General features: G+C 42.8%; 1 protein-coding gene across 1 annotated transcript in view; it reads right to left on the reverse strand.

Annotated features, from left to right (window-relative positions):
• Window positions 1–200: 200 nt before the first annotated feature.
• The window catches only part of me1 (malic enzyme 1, NADP(+)-dependent, cytosolic), an 82,730-nt gene continuing 61,413 nt past the window's right edge, over window positions 201–21,517 (reverse strand). The window contains exons 6-14 of the mRNA XM_030103384.1: window positions 13,342–13,445; window positions 4,220–4,329; window positions 2,918–3,015; window positions 2,699–2,812; window positions 2,404–2,509; window positions 2,112–2,254; window positions 1,860–2,033; window positions 1,565–1,663; window positions 201–1,115 (exon numbers count right to left, since the gene is read on the reverse strand). Of these exons, the coding sequence (XP_029959244.1) occupies window positions 948–1,115; window positions 1,565–1,663; window positions 1,860–2,033; window positions 2,112–2,254; window positions 2,404–2,509; window positions 2,699–2,812; window positions 2,918–3,015; window positions 4,220–4,329; window positions 13,342–13,445 (1,116 nt within the window). The 3' untranslated portion in view covers window positions 201–947. The remainder of the gene's footprint in view (window positions 1,116–1,564; window positions 1,664–1,859; window positions 2,034–2,111; window positions 2,255–2,403; window positions 2,510–2,698; window positions 2,813–2,917; window positions 3,016–4,219; window positions 4,330–13,341; window positions 13,446–21,517) is intronic.

The raw sequence follows: 21,517 nt of genomic DNA on the forward strand, positions 1-21,517 counted from the left end.
CCTGGCAGAAAACCGCCCCGGGTGGGACGCTCAACCCTGGACGCTGACTGGTCTGCTTGCCTCACTATTGATTCCAGACCGGGACGGGCTGTGGGCCAGTCAGAGCCTCTGGTACTGACTGTCTGGGTACTGATTGATCAATTAATTCATGTGAAATCCTCCTCGGTTTGATTCAGACAGACAGAAAACACGCGGCTGGGTCATGGCGCAGGTCGATTCACCTGCTGCTTTTATTGAGGCTCCCGCTCTGAATGTGTGTGACACTGTTCATCAGATGTGCACGTGGAGTTTATTCAGAAGCCCCAAAACTGTTGCTTTGCACTGACAAAATCAGGCCTCTAGAGGGAGCTAGAGCACCGTTACATACATTCTCAGAGACACCTCGCCACAGCTTTATCAAATCAGTCACAAAAAGCACAACAGAGGATAAAATTCAACATGGATCAAGGCAAGTCATGTCAATTAAAGGGCGAATCACTTTGCATGACTTTACATTCTGTGCTGCACTGATAATTACAGGAAGATTAAAGGCTACATTAAAGCATCTTTTTTCAAACTTTGGTACATTGTATCTTTTTTAAAATATAAATGTAGGTCGAAAAAAAATCAAAGCTATTTTAGCTTGTTAATCTTAGCGGATTGTCGTCATTGCTGCCTGCTACAGTTTGATTAAAAGTAATTAGTGAAGAATGTTTCCCTGACAGAAATGAAATCATGAGAGAACAACAACACGCACGCCATATTTGATGATCTGAAAGTAAACTGATGATAATCATCCATTTACACTGCTTGATGGAACTAGCCGTGTGTGTGTTGTTACCGTTTATTTCACAGTAATGCCTATTCAAGAGAAAATCCTGCACGTCGCCTCTTTCAGCGCGGCGTCACTTGTGATGATATTGCACCTCAGTAGTTCTTCTGCCTTCCCAGGGCTCGCCGTGGGAGTGTTAAAGCTTGCATGACTGCACGGCCATACTGTCCTCCGGCCAGCGGTACGAGTCCACCACGAACTCGTCGTAGTCGGTGCTGTAGGCCAGGGCGCGCACGTGCGCCTCTTTATCGGACGGCTCCGGGCGAAGCGTGGCCATGTTATGCTTGTAGGCGTACTCCATGATCTGCGAGGCACAGGGTTCAGGAGAAACATCTTCACTACAGGGCAGAAACACACGAGCCACTGATGCTATTGCTCAATAATCAACTGTTAACTTCTGTAGAGAGTCTATTTACTATTTCACTAAACTCTTGTTTACTAGATGAGGAGCTCCTAATTAATGAGCTTCCTCATGAGTTTCAGTTTTCCTGTTAGTAATGGAGAATTATTGGAAAGTTGATCTTACTGTTACTTTTCTTGCTTTCTCATCTGCTAACAAAAGCATTAGCATCAAAGCCATATTGGCTCCACTTAAGAGCAGCTTTGCGACAATTTCATTAAAGTTTAGTTAATTCTGACCCAACTCAATCCTCCTAACCCCCTGGAAGTTCCTGAAGTGACGAGTGACTGACTGTTTTCAGTAACTTGTGTGAGCTACATGCGCTGTGGAGTGAATATGAACGGAGCTCTCACCTTGGCTGCAAGTTTGAGAGACACGTCCCTGATGGAGCTGAGAGGCGGATACAGTCTCCCCTCTGCCAGGTCCTTTTCTGTCACCAGATCAGCAAGAGCCTGGAAAACCCACAAAGGCAAATTGTTATTGTCCATGTATGTAAATGACCAAGTCCTGCTCACCTTATTCTATTGGTTTGTTGCATACTGACATGCTAGCTTCTTCAGAATTTTCATCAAAATCATCAATACGCTGATAAAAATGGTGTAAATGATTTAAAATACGGGCTTTAGACTTTATATGTCACCGTGTTACCTCGGCTGAAGTGAGGAAGATTTCCTCGGTGATGTGTCTCAGAGAACAAGCGATCACGCCCAGGCCCACACCAGGGAAGATGTAGGCGTTGTTTCCCTGGCCGGGGTAGAACGTCCTGCCATCAGGCAGGGTGACGGGGTCGAACGGGCTCCCGCTGGCGAAGATGCCCCGTCCCTGCAGCGCGGAGCAGTTTGGTAACGTACAAATCAATCCATTTTGACCACGTGAGAAAAGTCTGCCTCAGCCATGTACCTCTGTGAGTGTGTAGCACTGCTCAGCGGTGCATTCGGCTTTGCTTGTCGGGTTGCTGAGGGCGAAGATAATGGGGCGCTCGTTGAAGGAGGCCATGTCCCTGATGATCTGCTCGGTGAAGGCTCCAGCCACAGCTGCTACGCCTGACATGAGACAATGTTACTGTGAAAACCATTTCAGCTACCAGCAATCTTTTAAGTTAATTATAGATCCAACTTTACATTTCTGTGGGTCTTGAGTGTGTGTCCGTCTTTCAGCAAGTCCTGTATTGCAATAATACTTGTTGTCTTACCAATAATTGCCGTAGGTTTTAGTTCCCGCACCACATCCTCCAGTTTCTTCATTTGAGCATGCTCATGAGCAAATCTCTCCTTCTCATGAGTCAGGTGGTCTCGACCCTGTGGGGGGGCGTAAACAGAGACAAACAGTCACCGGAGGAAACAGAAACACTGCCTGACAGTAAAACAATACTGGAGGTCTCATTGTGGTCATCGGCAGTGGTCAGATGGAAATAAATCGCTGGGATTTGGCACATGAACGCACTTGCATGTGTGTATATGTGTGCGTGTGTGTTCGTAGAACAGAACCTTGACAATAAGACCCTTGGAGTCAACCATCCAGATTTTTTTCAGCCCCTGTTCCTTGGGCAGTCCCTCCTTCTCCATGACCATGGTGATCAGCTCAGCTATCCCCATCGCAGCCTGGAGCAAGACCAACAGTGAGCAAAAAATCTGTAGCTGGTTCTCAAAAATCTAATTACATATGTGTATTCTCGCCGTACGCAGCTCAAAGCACGCTGCACCTACCTCTCCTGCTCCTTGGAAAACAATGGTGTGATCACTCATTCTGCTTTTGGTGAGGCGAAGAGCCGCCAGGAGTCCAGCCACTGCTACTGCAGCAGTACCTGAGGAATATCGAAGACCAACATCAGCACTTATATACTGATATTCCTGAAAAGTAGAAGGAGTTTTGACCCCTCTATTAACAGATATTAACATTTAAGTGCTGAACGCAGTCAAAGATATTTTGCGAGAATCTATTATTTATATCATAAACTCGATTCACCTAGATTCTAAAATGGTTTGATGCTTGGTAATATCCAGTGAAAAAACTAATAGAGAACCTTTATAGCTTAGAGTGAGAAGAAAAGATTTTTTTTTCTTTTTAAAATGTTGCAGATTCTTCATCAAAAGGAAAAGCAGACTAATGTCTGGGTGTAGATCTGCTGCTGAGCTTTTCATTAGTTTTGTTTACACTTTGGGTGGCGTCTGCAGCAGAAACCACTGTGCATCTTTGTCTAAAAGCTCCACTGACGTTCAGCTCTGTTTTTCAAAGCATGCACAAAAGAACAAAACAATTCTTTTCTTTTTTTAATGAAAACCGACCTGTTGATTAGTGGCTTTCACTGATATGGAGGTGGAACACAGAAGAGTGCAGTTTCCAACTCACTCCCTGTACACTTATGTAGTATGTTGGGCTTTTTTTTCAAAGTGGTAACTAAATCCACCTGCTGTCGAGTAGATGATGCATGTGCATGTATGCACAGGGTCAAAGGTCAAAGGATGCCAAGGCATTCCAGTACCAGATGGCTGACCTTATGAATTATCACAAAATAAGAAAACAACAGTGTTTAAACTGAAAGGGAAGATGTACAGAGACGTCCTGTTGTCACTGTACTGACCGTTCTCATCTGTGACTGATTGTACAATACTGCGTCTAACTTATGACGCCTGACTTCAAACTGCAGGCACACTGAGACGGCCCCGCCAGTGTGTCAAGGAAGGCATCTAAACTCGCTGACCTCTGGTCTAAACAACTCCTCGACAAAAATGTGGAAAGAGTGATGCGCTGTGAATACTTTCCGGTTGAACAGTGCCACAGAGACCCCACCTGACGGCCACATCTACGGTACTTCTAAAAACGGCTAAAGTTAGGAACATGCCAGCCCTCGTGGATCAGAGGAGCATGGAGATTCACAGCAGGATAGTCTGGGGACACTGTGACGCTTTCAGTTTGGTTTGGTTCAAGTTTGAAAGTGAAGCAAATGAAGTGTGCATGTGTGTGTGTGTGTGTGTGTGTGTGTGTGTGTGTGTGTGTGTATTTGTCACCTTGAATGTCGTCGTTGAATGTGCAGTACTGGTTTCTGTACTTGCTCAGCAGTCGGAAAGCGTTGACATTTGCAAAGTCCTCAAACTGAATCAGACAGTCCATTCCGTACCTGGGAACAGACAAATGATCAACGTGTTTAACAAATGCACAACCCTTAGAAACTTCATGTCGGTCCAGAGGAGGGTGCTCTCCCCCTGCACCACACAGCACAGGCCGCAGGGAGGAAGAGGAGACGAGGCTTCTGAGAGGACAAAGTTTCAACAGGGAAGAGCAGCTTTTTGAGCAGTGCAGAGATCACTGCAGCGGGACAACAGACACCATTTGGTTTTAAAAGTGAGCCAACACCTGTGCGCCCGACTTTACAACAGCGACACACAATGGGACTCAACGAGGGAGGTCAAACATCTATTAAAGAAGGAAAATCACAGATTTGAAGAAGAACATACAAAGAGTCCACCCAGTAAAGTAGCAGCGTTGGATTTTACGAGATGCTGCTGAGACCACCTATCGCGTGCAGCCACTGCAGCGACACGGGAGTCTGCGCCAGTAAGCTCCAACAAAAACATCATACAACAAAAATAAGGCCCACGTTATGAGTCTGTAAATTGGATATAGCAGCGACAAAGAGGAATCCCCGAGTTTCCACGCCTTTCAACAGATGGAACTTTTTGTTTGGGAATTTACTGGATGTTTGCAGAGCTGCTGCTCTGCCTCCAGATGAAAGGCAGCTTTCCTGCTTTTTGCAACGGAAAGACTTCTCTGTTGATTGTGTGCAGGGAAACAAAGCAAAGTTGGGAAAAATACTGGAGTTTTTTGGGGTTTTTTTTACACTGGGTGTCATTGCAAACTGTCGACCTCAGTTATTGTGTTATTCATTATTAAGACCCAATTTGCAGCGAATCGCCACTAAAAATGAACGGGTTCATGACAACTTTTAACGATTCTTCTGTTCTGTCTGTCATATAAATAACTGAAAGGTTGGAAAGGTTTAACATAGCAGGTTGAATAATTGTCAGATAATAACATAATATTGTTGGCCTCCCTGCATCGTCATACTTTTCCTTTGTCTACTTTTTGTAAATAGATTCATTGAAGTGACAAAATATTGACATGTGCCGGTAGTAATTTTAACCAAACTGGGACAATCTAATGCATGTGTAGCATATTAAATTATATTAGCATTTTATTTGATTACTTATGTAAATGCAGCTATTACGTCTATTCCTATAACTCTGTGATAAATGAGAGTGATTCCTGTCATCACGGTTAAAAATACACACAGATATGAAAATAAATGACCAGTGTGTTTTGCTCCGAGCAGATTTTGTCAGGCAAATACAAAATCCATGAAGAGTGCACAGTTGTTGTGGTCAATTTCAGGAAATTTATGCACCAAAGCAGATTTTGACGGTTTGAAGAGTGGCTTTTAGTCACTTTGGAAACAAACTTTGAAGCAGTTTACCTCAAACATGAGTGCAAAACACGACAAACCTCAGAGTGGTCCAAACACAGGATGTGACAGCTTTCACAATGCCCGTCCTATTCTTTGTTGTTGATGTTGGTGCGTGCAAAAGAGGAATTTCTGCTCTTTCATACGCATTTTCACCTGTTGGTGACCTCGGAGACGATGACAACCCCGCCGCAATAATCCCTGCAGCACTGCTTCGTTTTCAGCCCTGCACAGCACTTTTAGTAAAGTATTATTTACATCCTTTGGCCTGAAAGTAAAGCACTAAACTTATTATTGAATGTTTTAGTCAAATCAGCAAAGCGACTTCCTCAACAGTCTAATTCACAGCTACAGACAATGGGTGGAAAAGGCGAGGTCCTCCGGCTCCTGTGATTTAGAGCTGCAGAGCTCCGGTTACAGGGAGTGAGCTGACGGCTGGAACTGGGGACAGGCCAAGCGAACGGAGCGAGTCGCTTCCAACACCTGCAGACCTGTCAGCTAACTGAACAGAACCTTTAACTCCCTCTTCATGCACTCAGTTTTCACAGCATTAAGTATATAAATCCCACGTCTCAAGGTAAACAATCGGTACAACTCAGTGAAGCTGTGGAAGCGAGGTAGGCAACAAACCCACAGGAGGAGTTCAGCTGTAATAAAATGTCATGCCCCCATGAGAGAGCGACATCGCCGGGTCAACGTTCATACGTCCCTCTGCCGCCGTGAGACACGGATGCTCCATGCAGAGCCTGACAGCGTGGCTGACTTACTGCCAGCGCTGCAGCGCTGCTGCGGACAGAAATGTGTTTTCTATCAAGCAGTGAGCAGCACTAAAGCACCGAGGGCCTGTGTGAAGAGGAGGAATAATGAGGCCGAGAAGGGAGCTATAAACTTTTCATTGTGTTTGGGATTCGGGAGACAGAGACAGGCGACGGGCGAGGGTACATGTGGCCTTCGCCCGATCCGCCAGCACAGCGCCCTCTGGTACGGTCTGGTGCTACTTGTTCCTGCAGAGGTCACACCAGTTCACGCAGAACCCGAGCAGTCCAGAGATTCGGAAAGTTTAGTCCGCTGAGAGATGAAACTCACATGCTGCTATTCTCTCTCCTCATGACACAGTCAGAGGAAGCTCTTCAGAGGGACGTTCAACACAAACATCTGAAAATGACTGAGCTGTGAATAAATGCAGATGCACTGATCATAAACTACAGCGCTTTGATTGTGGCGTTGCAGAGATGAACGGACACTGACCCACAGTAGAAAGCCCAGTAGCAAAGATAAAGAATGGCCTTTGACCATATGTGGGCTTGTGCTGCTTTATGCACACCCTTGCCTAAAAGCACTGCTTGGTAGTCTACCTTCTTTTGACAATCCTGTGAAGGGAAGACCAAAATCTGCTCCTCCCGGCTGTTAAGTTGAAATAAAAAAAAGTAAAAACACCACTGGAATAAGAAGCAGGAATTGCTCGTGCGCCTCCACCCTAAAATATCAAGGGTAGTAACCTGAGGAAGCCAGGGCACTCCCAAAAGATGAAAAGCACGCAGTATATTCCGTACTGTGCCTCGGAAATTCAGGCAATCTCTCAGCAGCAGAGGAGGAAGGTGCAGAAATCGCACTGGGTCGTAACTGCAATGAACAGAAAACAGATGTCTGACCTGGAAACCTATGAAACGTGTTTCTCAGGTCATAATAGATTTATAAAGATTTAATAAAGCATTCATTAAAGTTTATAAGTAATATTATAGGTAACACTTAAATTGTGTTGAACCCATAAAATGAGGAGCAGTTTGGACACACAAACTGCTGGTAATGGTCAACACCTGAGGGGGATTTATATGATTGATTGTTCTTGGGTTTTTGTTTTTTTTTTTTGTTGTTTTTTGTTGTGACAACATTTTCATTAATTGCAAAAAGCAGCTGAAGATCAATGAACAGATCTATCCATCATTCATTCATTCAGTCATTCATCCACTTCTTGGCACACACCTAAGTAGACTCATCAATATTCAGGCGAATTCAGCAAATTTCAGAGTAATAATTAGTCGACAGTAATAGCATCATAGAAATGAAATACTTCATAACCAACCAAAGATTTATTGTTTTGTACATTAGGTTAATAGCAATGATGTGATGGGGTAGGATTCCGTAAGTATTTCTTCTTCCTGCTCCTTTCCATTCATGTGAAAGACGCAGACACAGATGGTGATGACTCTTTCATATTGTTTATTAATTGGACGTCTGTTTTTCTTTCTTTTTCTGATTGCTCACTTATTTTTTTTCATATATTCGACATAAAGATTTCAAATCAAATCCGATCAAACCTACAGCATTAAAAATGTCAAAGCCAGTGTTATATGTCCTAAAATTGAGTTGAATGTGATAAAATACCACGTAACTCACAAAGTCAAAAGTAATTAGGAATTTTTGAGCTTTCTTAATTTGTGTGCTGCACATTAGATAAGCAAAGCTATTCGTTATCACACATCAGTGTCTCAGGGCCTTCGAATCAACCACATCGAGCATGACTCTTCCTCTGATACACACCTCCAGTATGCTGGTATAGATCTTTCTACATGACTGGATGTAATTTCTCTTCACAAGTACAGTGTGTAAAATATGAATAAAGCCATCTTAATGCATTAGGTTTCAAAACTGAGTGTTTAATACCGCTTTTGAATATCTGTCGGTTTGTTTGTCAGTTATTAATCATGAGCACTGTAGCTTGACATGGCCCTGAATAAGATAGAATATAGAAGACTGATAGATGAATGGATGATGGATGGAATTACCTAGAGCTCAATCCTATGTTATCATTTCAATTCGATCTAGCATTTTTCTTTTTGGACTGAGGATTCAATGATGGATTTACCAGGCAGGGCAGGTTTGGGTCAGCTGGTTAGCTTGCCAGCTTCAGTCCAGAAACCTGTGGCACACAGACTCTCATGCAGAGCACATTTGAAACGGCATGCTTCTGCTCAAGTTTGCAGCCACTTGATACGTGCAAACCTTCAATCGATCAGGCCTAGAGAAACAAACGGAATGAATGGACAGTTGTTTCCTTGACTAGATGATTTTTTTGGAGTTTAAGTTTAAAAGAAAAACATTTCACAGTGAGCATTTAGGAGTTTAAATCCAGATTTTGCAAACACAGCACAGAGACCTCTCTTTAGAAACAACCATAGCTGTTTCAAAAAATCACATTTCAGAGCTCATGTGAAGGTCCTGAATTACCGCTTCGCTTTGCCTGTAATCTGATTACTCCTCATTCACTTGCACAATATAAATTATCATATGAAAGCAGGTGTTCGGAGCAATTTGACCGCTGTAGACTTCTACACACAAAAAACCAGTCAGACAAGGCTGCAGTCTAACCTTTCCTGTCAGAGGGCTGTGGAAGCCATCGGAGCCACTCTGCTACAACAACACAGGCCTTCTTTGTGCTGAGGTCTTTTATTTAGCTGTGATTTATGACTTGCTACAATAACAGAGCTACCAGAATAAAAGAATAGACTGTCAGAGTCTTTGTTTCTTTAGGAAGTGTCTCCAAAGAGCCTTTACACCTTCTGCAAGCCCGGCCAAAAACACTGAAAGCGACTGCTTGCGACATTATTATTGAAGATTGATAGCATTGGAAATACAGGGTGAGACATGTGCCATCTGGAGTTCCACTCAGGTGCTGGGTGCATTCGAGAGAACAGACTGAGTGAGTGACCTGTCTCTTTTCGGGTAACTCAATCCGGTTTCACGCAAGTCTCGTCGAAGGCTGAATCTCCAGCTGAAAGGACGTAGGTGGATGGCATATACATACTTCCGGTGCTGAGGGGGAGACTTGCAGCAGAGCTGGTTCTTTCAGCTGCAGTGGATTCATGAGGGGCTGCAGGCAGCCAGCACGCACCTCGGCAAGAGAAGGTCACAGACAAGGGTGCTCTGTCCAAACACAGCTGTCGGACCTGTGTGCACACATGTGTGTTTGTGTACACACATGCACGCACACACAGGCTGTCTGTTACCTCCGTTCCTGCGGGGGCTTTGTGGCCGAGTGCTTAATAAATTCCCAGCCCTCCCTCTCACTCTCCAGAGAGCCAGCATCTCTCAGCACACATTATTTCTCAAATCCCCGAGCCGTCATTAAAGAAAGACTCCTTCTGCATTCTTTCTCCTCTACTCTGCTGCTACTTTCATCCATCCATCCATCGACTGGTCTGTCTGCCTCCTTCTAACTCCAAAAGCTTAAAATCTTTCCTTTCATTATTTCATGCCACACAGATTAGTTGGGTCAGACACACTGATACACTTTTAGCACAAACAACTCTGGCGTCAGAATTGAAAATCGGATTCAAACAGTTTGCATCAGATCAACATGCGCTGAGTGCCTCCAAATACTCAGATTACTCAAAGATCTCCATCAGAGGTTTACATCAACACATAAGCAGACCTAACAGAGTCAGAGGGTTTGCACTCCTTCAGTGGACGGTAGCCTGTTTCAGGCTCCTGCCAACCGGGCATACCAAGCATGTATCCTGCAAGTAATGAGGCTCAAAGGATCTGATGAAGGATATTCAAAGCAAATTCCAATAAAAGGATGTACCCTGAGTATACCCTATATAAGATAAGGTTGGAAGCTGTTGAGGCAGCCTTGCCAAGAATTGAATTAGATGATTGACGATACCTTGCAGACTTAATTTGTTTTTGTCTTCCACCTTTCAAGCATCACATGAACCATTTCTCTGTTTCAGCAAAAGTTTCCTTCTCGCTAAGAGAAGCAACCGAGCCACAGAGCATCAGGTGCTTGTAATTTGACACCAGCACGACTGCATTGCTGGCTGATGTGCCTACATTAGAAGAACATATGAAGAAGGTTGAGGAAAGCTGATGTCAACTTGTCCAAACTAACAGTTTGGAGAAGTTTGAAGCTTGAGCCTGAACAAAGCAACATCAGTATGATTGATAGCTTTAAGTAAGAATAGCAAAGGCATATTCTTGGAAAGTGTTTGCACAAGTAGTGGAAAAAGAAAATATGTTTGGAGTCTGGTGAAATTCCAAACTTTTCATGGAACAATTTTTATTTGGTTTATGGTTAATAAGATGGCTCTGCTGGTTTAACTGAAATTAATCATGTGGGCGATCCTCTTTTCCAGTCTTTAATCTGCCCCCTTATAGGGTTGCCACAGTGGATCATGTGATCTGCTGGATGATCTTCTGAGCAGCTTCTCGCAGTAGGGACCCATAAACAGAGATATTTAAAGCACCAAACTTCCAGTTACAAGCTTGCTTTCATAATCTTCAGGCTGCCACTGTCGCAGATTAATCATGCAAGCGATAAATATTTGATGTGGCTCCATTTTAAGGTTGGCATTTCAATCCTCCAGCTCATCCAGTCCATGTGGTTGAGTATATTTGTGCAAGGCAGTAAACCCCAAGTTGCTTCCAATAGTCTAGAATTTCTAATAACATTTTAAAAAACAATCATAAGACAATCATCTGTGCTTCCCTCCAGGTTTAAACAAGTTATTTCATATGTTTAGTCTCTGAAAGCACGTCTTCAGACTTTCTGGTTTACATTCCAGTAACAGGGCTCAAACCTTTAAGGTTGCGCTTAAGGAGGAGAGAAAACAGAGCTCAGCGTTTCAAACCCACAGCCGAGTCTTGCTTGATTCCTCTAAAAGTGATGGGGGCGTGTGCAGGAGCCAGGAGATTACGAGATTCTTACTGCCTGAAGACAAAAGCAGAGCCGGCTGTTCACCCAGAACTGGATTCTTTCTGGGGATGGGAGGTTGGTTTGCATCAGTAACCTCAACAAAAGTATTTTTAAACAGGGCACAAAAAATATCCCTCCAGACTCCTGCTTATTGATGATGAGTCAGTTTGGAGTATTTTAGTTGGTGAGTTTCTTCGAAAACCGAACATGAATATTACTTAAAGGACTGCAGAGCTGTAATCATTCATTGAATCTCTGAGCCCATAATTATTCATTTTCCGCCAATCCGGCTCCTTTAGGGAAAAAAAAAAAAAAGCGGTGCTGTTCCCTGTAGTTGGGACGCTACCCGGTTATTAGAGTCGTAGCTTCCTGTTGCCAGCTGGACGGGGCCCCAGAACCAGACTTCTGACTTTGGACTGTGATCTCTCTTGGTTAGGATGAGGCTCAACCAGTCCTACGTGTGTGTTTGTGACAATCGTGGCATATAGACACACACGTGTCGACATGTGTGCAAAGTTTATATCTGAAGTCTTTATAGAGGTCAGAATTTCAATAAACACAGAGAGTGTGGTTGGACAATAACAGCAATGTTTTCCTCCAAAATGTCAAGACTCCCCGACCACGTTCTCCTTGGTCGAATCACCTGTAATAGTAATCCAACTTCGTCGTCTGTCCATATGAAGTCCGTGTACATTGTTAATGTTGTGTGTCTGCCAGTGTGTGTGTGAGATCTTATTTCAAGAACAAACTACAGCAACCACTCCAAGCCCAACATGAAAACTACATCATTTTCAGTGTTTCTGCCATTTCAAACATTTTGTTTTCAAATGCTGACTTGTAAATGTGAAAATTTTCTGGAACAAAAACGTAGAAACTATGTGTTTTCACTTGAAACATTGCTATGTAAACAGGATCTAAGCAGAAGAAACCATAGCTAACCGCTAACGAAGTTTAGCATGGCGACAGGACATCACACAGTCTACTCATTCATCCTTTAAGTGATCATGATCTGACCGGATCATTTCTCTCCACTGGATTACTACAGTAAACATGCCATTCCATAAAGCTCCTTCATCTCCATTCCAGCGTCTGCTGATTCATGAGAAATTCACATCATAAAGCCTACATTATTCATTCAGTCTCCAAATAGCTGTTGAACTACGCTGCTCAATGTCTACTGATTGAAACCACTGAGAGGAACTCAAGTTTTTTTCCAAAGCTTCTCGATGAGCTAATTGTTGCCGCAACCGAGTTTTAATCCATATTTCTTTCCAACCAGAACAAGAAGTTCAACAAAGTTCAGATTTCGTTTCGCCAAGGCACGAGAAGAAGCCACAGCTAACTGCTGACGGAGTCGAGCAAGCCAGCATGACATCCCATGCACAAATTATGCACTTTCTTTAATTGGATAAGATGGGACCAAATACTTTCTCTCCACTGGAATACTGGGGTAAACACGCTTTCCCACAAACCAGAGGGCTCCTAGATCTCCATCTACTTGTTGTGTCATAATTCCCCACTAAACATCCACTAAAACGCACATTCAGCGGTCCAAATTTCAAGATAACCACGAACAAGAATGATTTTTCATAGTGCCTACTGGTATTTCATTTAGTCTCCAAGTAGCTGCTTCACTAACCTCTGAAGAAAACTTCTGAGATGCAGTCTTACCAAGGCCTGTCTGATAACTTTTCAATAAGCCAAATGTTGCAGTTCAAACCGTCGGCATTGCTTTCATTCATATTTCTTCTCTCCCAAAACTTCAAAGAAGTTCCACAATGCTGACACTGAATCAGTGATGACTTGAGTTCCAGAACTCTCAAATGTGGCTGGGTCACTTCTGTGTGCACTGACCATGCAAAACTCCTTAACATATTTCTTTTAAGAGCACCATGTGCTGTCTGGATTGAAACGACAATAGCAGGCCGCATGAAGGAAACGGGAAAATGGTAAATCGAAGGCCGGCTCGATTGTACCTGTTTGAGACGGCCTTCATAAATTCATCCAGCAGGTCATCGTAGGCCTGGCCTCGCACTCGTTTATGCCTCAGCCCGATGTATAGAGGGTCCTTGAGGAGCGCCTGCAAAACACATGGAGGCAGAGATCAGAGCAGAGGGTGAGAATGGAGCATTAAGCTTAGAAAAAATACAAAGACCGGTGCAGCACTGATCTGTCACTCAAAAGAAACACAAAAGTTTAAGTTTTTTGTTCCTTATTTCAACAACTATTTCACATATGCTGCAGTACCTTTTGAGTCCCAGTAACTCGATGTTATTAGTATATTACTAACGTATTGAATAATGTACCAGCGTATCTGCTGTCCCCCAACAGAGATGTAAGCTCAAGAGTTTGAGATGGAATGAGTTTGTTCACTTGTATATGAACTATGTCCAGTCCAAGCGAAAATAAGAAAGAAAAGGTCATTTTTACACGACTGATTGCACAATAAAAACATTCTGAAACACATTTGAAATCTGCATCTGCCTATGCAAATATATATCCTCTTCATTAAAAACGGAAGAGCTTGTTCAATTATGCGAATAACTGCAGATGTTATTTCTATGGCCATACAGAACATGATAAATTAATTCCACATCATCCATTCACCACCATTTATTCAGCTGACCCCGAAGTATGAAAAGAAGACATGCACAAGTTTCACAAGTCACTTTTCTTTTTATCAGAATTTAATTGAGTTCTCAATGAAGCAGCTTCAGCCTTGACTTTCTCATAGTTTCTTACATTTTTCTGTCACCTGTCACTAACATCCGGCTGCACAGAACTAAATAAAACTGAATGAATGGTGAAAAAATGAAAAAGTTTTTCGGTCTTGATTTTAAAATGACTTCATATACATCTTTCAGGTGAACGTGTTCAGCTGTTCATGTCCTCAATTTTACCTCCACCTCCAAAATGTTAACACGTTATTCATCACTTCTCAGCTCAAAACTGCTTATTGCATGATAATATTTCATTGGAGATGCTGGTAATTCAGATGTATGGCTGCAACCTTAAACATGTCAGACCACGGGGTAACAAAGCGATTTTTTTCAATTGTACATCAACCAGCAGTGCTTCAAAGGCAAAACTTCAGCCTGAGGAGATGAAGGAGCCACCTTTAACCTCTGCACCGCAGTATATTGAAGGATGAGAGGAATAAGGCACCAAAGCGAGAAAATGAGGAGCAGAAGTAAAAGAGACGCTGTGCATGTGACAGAGAGCTGTAGGGAAAGAAAAAAAAAAAAGATGGGAAAAGAGAATGAGACTGTGATGAATTAGATGTGGCAGCACAGATTACTCACAGATTTTGCTTTGAGGAATACATTATATTATCTGACCCTGGCACGGTGCACCTGCCCGACACAACATGCATCGCCTTAGCGTACAACAACGATTATGGTACTGGGTAAGTCTAAATGTAGTCTCTCTATAAATATTTCGGAGAATTTTGATCCCTGAGCCTTTGGAGCCGATACACAGTATTGCCATGCCTCGCCGGGGCTCACGAAGCTCATGTCTGGCGATGGATAATTAGAGAGTGCCACAACGAGGGCGGCTTCGGGAGCGGAGAAGCTCCAAGAACAGCTCAAAAAGCTTATTTAAGGCAATATTTATTTGAAGTTGACAACTCATTTCCTGGCAAGCCTTTAATGGACGGTAATAAGCAGGAGGTGAAGTTCAACTGTAACCAAAACAAGCAAAACATCACTGAACAGTGTGTGATCCCACAGGACGGCCGGCTGATACCAGCAGCAGCTTCTGGAGGCAAAAGGCAGAAAATGTTGCGACAGCTTGCAAGGAGAAAGATCTATGCAATTACTTAGAGTCAAACAATTAATTTATAACCGGCGTTCTCCAAAAAATTGGGACATTATGTGAAGTGTACATAAAGATAACGTCACGATGAAAACAGTGAAAGAGTTTTTTATTAGAGATGGTCGACACGTAACACTGAAAAGGTCAAATTTTATGCATGTTTTAAAATATATAAGCTCATTTTGGCTTTGGTCCAAAACACAGATTCAAAGAGTTTTTAGGCGCTGCAGAAAGTTTCCAATGAATATCTATCCAATGAAGGCACATGACCCAGGGCGTTATAAAAGACTGGGAGACCTCCACATCTAGATCTGTATCCAGCTCTAGATGACACACATTGCTGCTCCACACAGTTTCAGTTTGATGCTAGACTTATACTTATTAAAAAATATTCTTGAATTCAAACCTTAGAAGGTGCGAGGACACCAGAGAAAGTCTCGCAAGCAAACTCCACTAAAAAGGCCCTCAGGTGCAAAAATCAAACCTTGGATATTCCTGCTATGAGGTGAAAGTGCTAACCACAACTCTCTATTTTATAATGATAGTATTTTAATAGTTTCCACATCATTGTTAGTGTGTTAGACAGTGCCTCACCTTTGTTAAAATTCACTTTTGAAAACCGTGACTCTGCATGCTAGGGGAAGAATAAGTCCAGGGTGATTTTCGAAAGGCCTGACCTGACACTTTGAACTGTTGACATGAGCCATCTTTCTGTCCCAGATTATCCGCTGTTGATTGGCTAAGCTGCTCTTTGTGTCGTACAGCCTCTCTCCTCTCACAAGGGATTAGTCCTTGTATGGTTTCACAGTTCCGACTCACCAGAGATGCAGAGATGTGTTTGCAAGTGTTCCCTGGAGACTCCTGGACTTCAGGACTATAATGTGAGTCTATATTCGTAAAGTACGGAAAGACCGACCTTCAGCTGCAGGATATGTAATATTTCAAACCGCAGTCTTTGTGGATGAAAATACACTTTTACGTGGCGACACGAGGTGGTCACTGACTGACAGAGTCTCAGGCCCAGACCTGTCTGAGGCACGAGTCACCCGGCAGCGAACCTGTGAGAGCCCACCCAAGACACACACACACACACACACACACACACACACACACACACACACACACACACACATACACACACACGCTGTCAACGTTGACATGGTGCTCTCGTTTCAGCATGAGCTGCAGTGAGCTAAGGTTACACCAGCAGACGTCAGGTACGGGGTTACACACATGAGCATAATCCAGGATGATAAGAGCAAACACTCTCCCAAAAACCCAGAACATGTTTTTCATTCTTTCATGCAGTGTTGGCAGGATATGTGCATGTTTACATACTATTCCCCATACAGCTAAGAGAGAGAGAGAGAGAGAGAGAGAGAGAGAGAGAGAGAGAGAGAGAGAGAGAGAGAGAGAGAGAGAGAGAGAGAGAGAGAGAGAGAGAAGGGAACTGGGAGCTGAGATTTTATTGCTCGTTTCTCACATGAGATTACACGGTTACCACATTCTCGGGTGGAAAAAAAAGCAAACACCACTCCACAGAGCCTGTTCACAATCTGATAAAAAAGACCAAAGGAATAGTTCACATTTTTAGAGATATTGTCTCTTAATTCCTTCTATGCTAAATGTGGGATCAGGCCATACCTGTATGGTTAATACAATACAAAGTAAGTTATGTTCTGGGAGTCCGAAACTTAACTGTTGATTCAATTAGAGAGAAGAATCAATTTTCACGTCGGCAGACGTCTCATAATTCTCGATTTCAAGAAGAAAAGAAAACAAAGGTAGGCTCGGTGGTGGGGCCTCGACTATTTGAATGCCTGCACCACCTTTCTCTGCACCTACACTCACACAGGGGCAGACATAATCCCATAATAACAGTGATCTTAATCATTAGCCAGAGCTACCACTACCTCATATCCTCCTAACAGTCTACAGTGTGCATACCACAGTGTGCTGATAGATGTTACGCATTGCTTCCTGCTTACTGCAGACTGTAAGGCTGTTGGAGGTGGATCACAGCAACGCAAAGCCTTTGCACACTGTGTACGTACGAGTATGGAGAAAGAAATAGACTTTAGGGCATTTATTAAGCGCTCATAACAGTATTCAGCATTGCTAAGGATTAGCTCTCGTACTTGTACTCTATACTTATATTTTAAAAAGTGGCATCAGTGCATCCCTAATGTACAATGCATTTTTCCATATGTTAATTAATTACATGCATTTTGCATTTAGGTATTTATTCTGTGTATGTGGTCCTACAACAAGACAGTACCACTCAATAAACCGATAAAGCACAAAATTCTGGTAACAAAATTACAATCAGAACATCTGAAATCACAACAGGATACAGCATAAATACTAAGAATTTGCAAACACACACACACACACACACACACACACACACACACACACACACACACACACACACACAAACACACACACACACACACACACACACACACACACCATTTACCCCATTACATCTCATTTAGCCTGTCATCTCTTCAGAATAAAAGAAAAATGGAAAAATCCGCCACAGCCAGGATTACTGCAGTACGACTTCCTTTAAAGCCATTTACAAGTTGCATCTGCAGCAATGTATGTGTGTGTGTGTGTGTGTGTGTGTGTGTGTGTGTTCTCGTATTTCTATCCTTGTCGGGGCCAAATGTCCCCACAAGGATAGCAAAACGTGAAACGACGTGCTTTGTGGGGACCTTTTTCCGGTCCTAAGTAGGAGAAACAGTGTTTTCTTGACCATGTTGTTGTTACTGAAAAAAGTAAAAGTGCAAAAACATTTCTTTAGGGTTAGGCTTTGTTGTGGTGTGGGTTAGGGTTAGGGTAAGGGTCAGGGTTAGGGGCTAGACATGAATGGGAGTCAATGGACAGTCCCCACAAGGATAGAAATACGAGACTGTGTGTGTGTGTGTGTGTGTGTGTGTGTGTGTGTGTGTGTGTGTGTGTGTGTGTGTGTGTGTGTGTGTGTGTGTGTGTGCGTGCGTGTGTGTTTTTGTATAGTAATGGTTGCCTCTAGTTTTACATGATTATAGACATGGTTCAGAAAAATACGTATATTGGCTTTCTTTGCGTGACTTAGGAATGCTGATACAATCCTCCTGTAAAATACTGAACCGACGCTCTGACAAACAGTGAGTCAACCTGTCACAGAGTTTAGAAAGTGCCATGTGGAGATGTGATGAAAAAAATAACAGGTTATAAAACACAAACCATTTCAACATGTTTTTAAACTCAGCTTTTTGTGTGTGTGTGTGTGTGTGTGTGTGTGTGTGTGTGACAGTCAGCTGGGATTGGCTCCAGCTCGCCCTAACCCTCGTTTGGATAAAACACTGCAGTCAATGATTGGTCGGTTGTTTCTTGCTCTTTTTTCCAGCCGCAGTGAAACTTAAAGGGTCACGATGACATCAAACAAACATCTAATGAGAATCAACGTACGACAGTTTTTGAGACGCTGTGTGACACATAGCTTGTTTTTAGTGTGTGTCCACTGTATCCCTCCACCCTAAACTGAGTGATCCTCAATCCAGCAAACCATCAAACTAGCTCATATTCAAGTTGACAAAATCTGTAAATCATTGCAACGGTTGTCGTTGACATTATTCTGTAGTGAGTAAGGCATTACTGCTTCAATTTCGTCAGTGAGCCAATTAGTTTTTTTCATCTGAATCAGCTGAGAAAATATAGGAGGGTAGAGGAATCAGCTCGCTGCAGGTTCCATGGGCCCATCTGTAGTTAAAGGGCAACTGACAAGGTGCAATCAATTCCAGGACCAAAGATTGGATCGTTTTTCAGATCAGCAGTAGGAGTTCAGAACTTCTCTGGATCCTGTATTAGATGTGAGACACCAGCCCGATTTAATACTCTCTCAAATTAAAAACAAACAGGAGAAGCAAAATGACGCTATGGTCAAATCTGCGTGCTGATCTGCGAACGAGGTGATAAAGATCAATTGCAAAGCATTAGACCACAAGAAACCAATAAATGTGTCTTTCATTTGAACAGAAATGCAAAACTATGCAGAGCTTTGTGAATAGTTAGGTGGTGAAACTGTTTCCAGTCCAGTAACATGTCATCTCACTCCTCATGATGCTTTCAGATCGGTCCAGTTTGGACAGAACTCAGCTGTTTTCACTCGTCATGCTAAGCTAAATGATTCGTGGTTCCAGTTCTGCACTTAACACGCAAACTGTGGAATGACGGTTCCAATCTTCTCCTCTAACGGTTGGGAAGAAGCAGCCCTTTTCACATCTGCACAACTTGGAGTTACAGTTCAAATGAAGTATTTGTGCTACTGTGTTCAAGACAATCTGATCGTCCATAAACTCTGAGCTTATGATCCATACCATCAGAAATGGTTGTCTCCTTTCACTTTAGCAGGAAACACCAAGCAGGCATGAAGTGAAACGTGGATCAAAGAGTCTGACGTAGCTTGTAAAGGTTGTGATGAGATCCTCATAAATGTGTAACGGTGCTGCTGTGCACCTGAGAATCTGTGGATGGGATTATCACCCCAAAATTCAATTTATTTGAAGAGCACTCGCAACTCTGTGTGCAAACTTTTATTATGTGGTGACAGAAAAAAAAGGTTAAAAGGTAGAGCTACTCTCAGTCAGCTTATAAAGATAAAGCACTGAGATAAAAGATCCAGTGGATCAGGAAAAGGTTTTACTCTTAATGCATCTCCAGTGGCAGGAGCAGGACTTCATGCTGCCATGTCACATCCGTTGGGTTTTTCTGGGAAACTGGATTTTCTCTGTACTTGTAATGTCCGGGAATTCAGTGGTGAGGTGAAGAACTCTAGGTTTCGGTTCAGTGCTCTCAGAAAGCCTTTAATGAAACCATCATTTGCATCAACCTCAAACTTTGTCTTGTTTTTGATCCCTGTCCAGTCTTTCATTGTCTTCTTGCTACCTAATTTTTCAGTTCAACTTGCAAGCTCATCACATCTCCGACACTTCACTCATCGATAATCTGCCTAAGACATCTGTGGGGAATGAAACTTCAAGGACTGAGTCATCCGTAGACAGCCGAGCTGCATCTGGGGCTGCCACGCCCTCGGCAGACGCCAGGAGTTCTGTATATATAGAAGTGCACCTCATCTATTCTTAGGCTGGAACGTGTGCACGTGCTGCCCTGCACAGTTTGGGTGATCTGACGGAGAACAGAGACCACAGGTGGATGAATGCAGCTCCGCCGGCTGGCACGCTCACAGGCTGGCAGAGCGGAGCGGTGCTTTCCCAACTGGCATCCATCAAGGCATCTTACCTCATGCGTAGGGTGTTTCCTCGGTGTGAAGACTGAGATCTTTTTTCTTTTTCTTGGCTACTTTCTGAGGCGGGACCTTCTGAGCTTTGGTGAATTAACCACTTTAGCCTTTGGGAATTTTAGTTTCTGCCTGAAAAAACATGCTGTAATTGACTCAGAGACGACTCAACTACTGCAAGGTCAAAGGGAGCGACCCAGGGCTCTTTAAATGTGGTACGCCGGGGAGATGTGAAGATCTCCGACATGAGCTAATCATAAGTCAATCAAAACTCCAGCAACAGTATGGTAAAAAAAAAATCAAAATACTCTTCAGTCTAATTAAAGTCTAATCAGCACATATTACTTTGATGAAACTACAAACATTTTAACCTTAAAATGCAGCATTTTCAGAAAAACAGGCGAGTTTCTCACAAATTGATTCAATCTGACAAACTAGCATTGATTCTTAAAAGTGTTTATGGTTTTTAAAAACATGGAAAACTACCAATTTATTATATAAAACTACAAAGAAAGCTTGATTACCGGTAGTTTACGGAAAAAAAAAAGTCGTGGATTCAGTTTAAATATTGGAAGAGACAATGACTATCAAAGAGGCTATAGAAAGTTTTACTTGTAGAACAGGTGAAGCTCTTACAGCCGTATAGCAGCTACTTTTGCATTAATAATTCAGTAAATGCAAAAAAAAACCAAAAACAAAAAAAAAACAACAAAAACCTGATACTACCTTTTTGATGCATTAATTAAAAGCCTGAACAAGTCTGCTTTGCCTCCCACAGTACCTCTCCATCTATCCTCTTTCCTGCTTTGTACACATGGGGTCTTTAAATAATCACAAGCAAGGAAGCTTATAGATCTACTGCAACCTCCTACACTCCTCTGAGGCGACTCCACGTTTCTCCCAGACTAACCAAGAGATGTGAACTCTCTCCAGCGTGTCCTGAACTGACCTCTAATGCAGAATGCCAAAGGAGAAAACTCAATTAGGAAAAGTAAAGGTCAACTTTTAGGAAGTCCTGAATGTGTGGCTACGCTCCTCATGCTTTTCACTGT

This window comes from Salarias fasciatus, chromosome 11, assembly GCF_902148845.1.
Source record: "Salarias fasciatus chromosome 11, fSalaFa1.1, whole genome shotgun sequence".
In the NCBI taxonomy this organism is placed as follows: Eukaryota; Metazoa; Chordata; class Actinopteri; order Blenniiformes; family Blenniidae; genus Salarias; species Salarias fasciatus.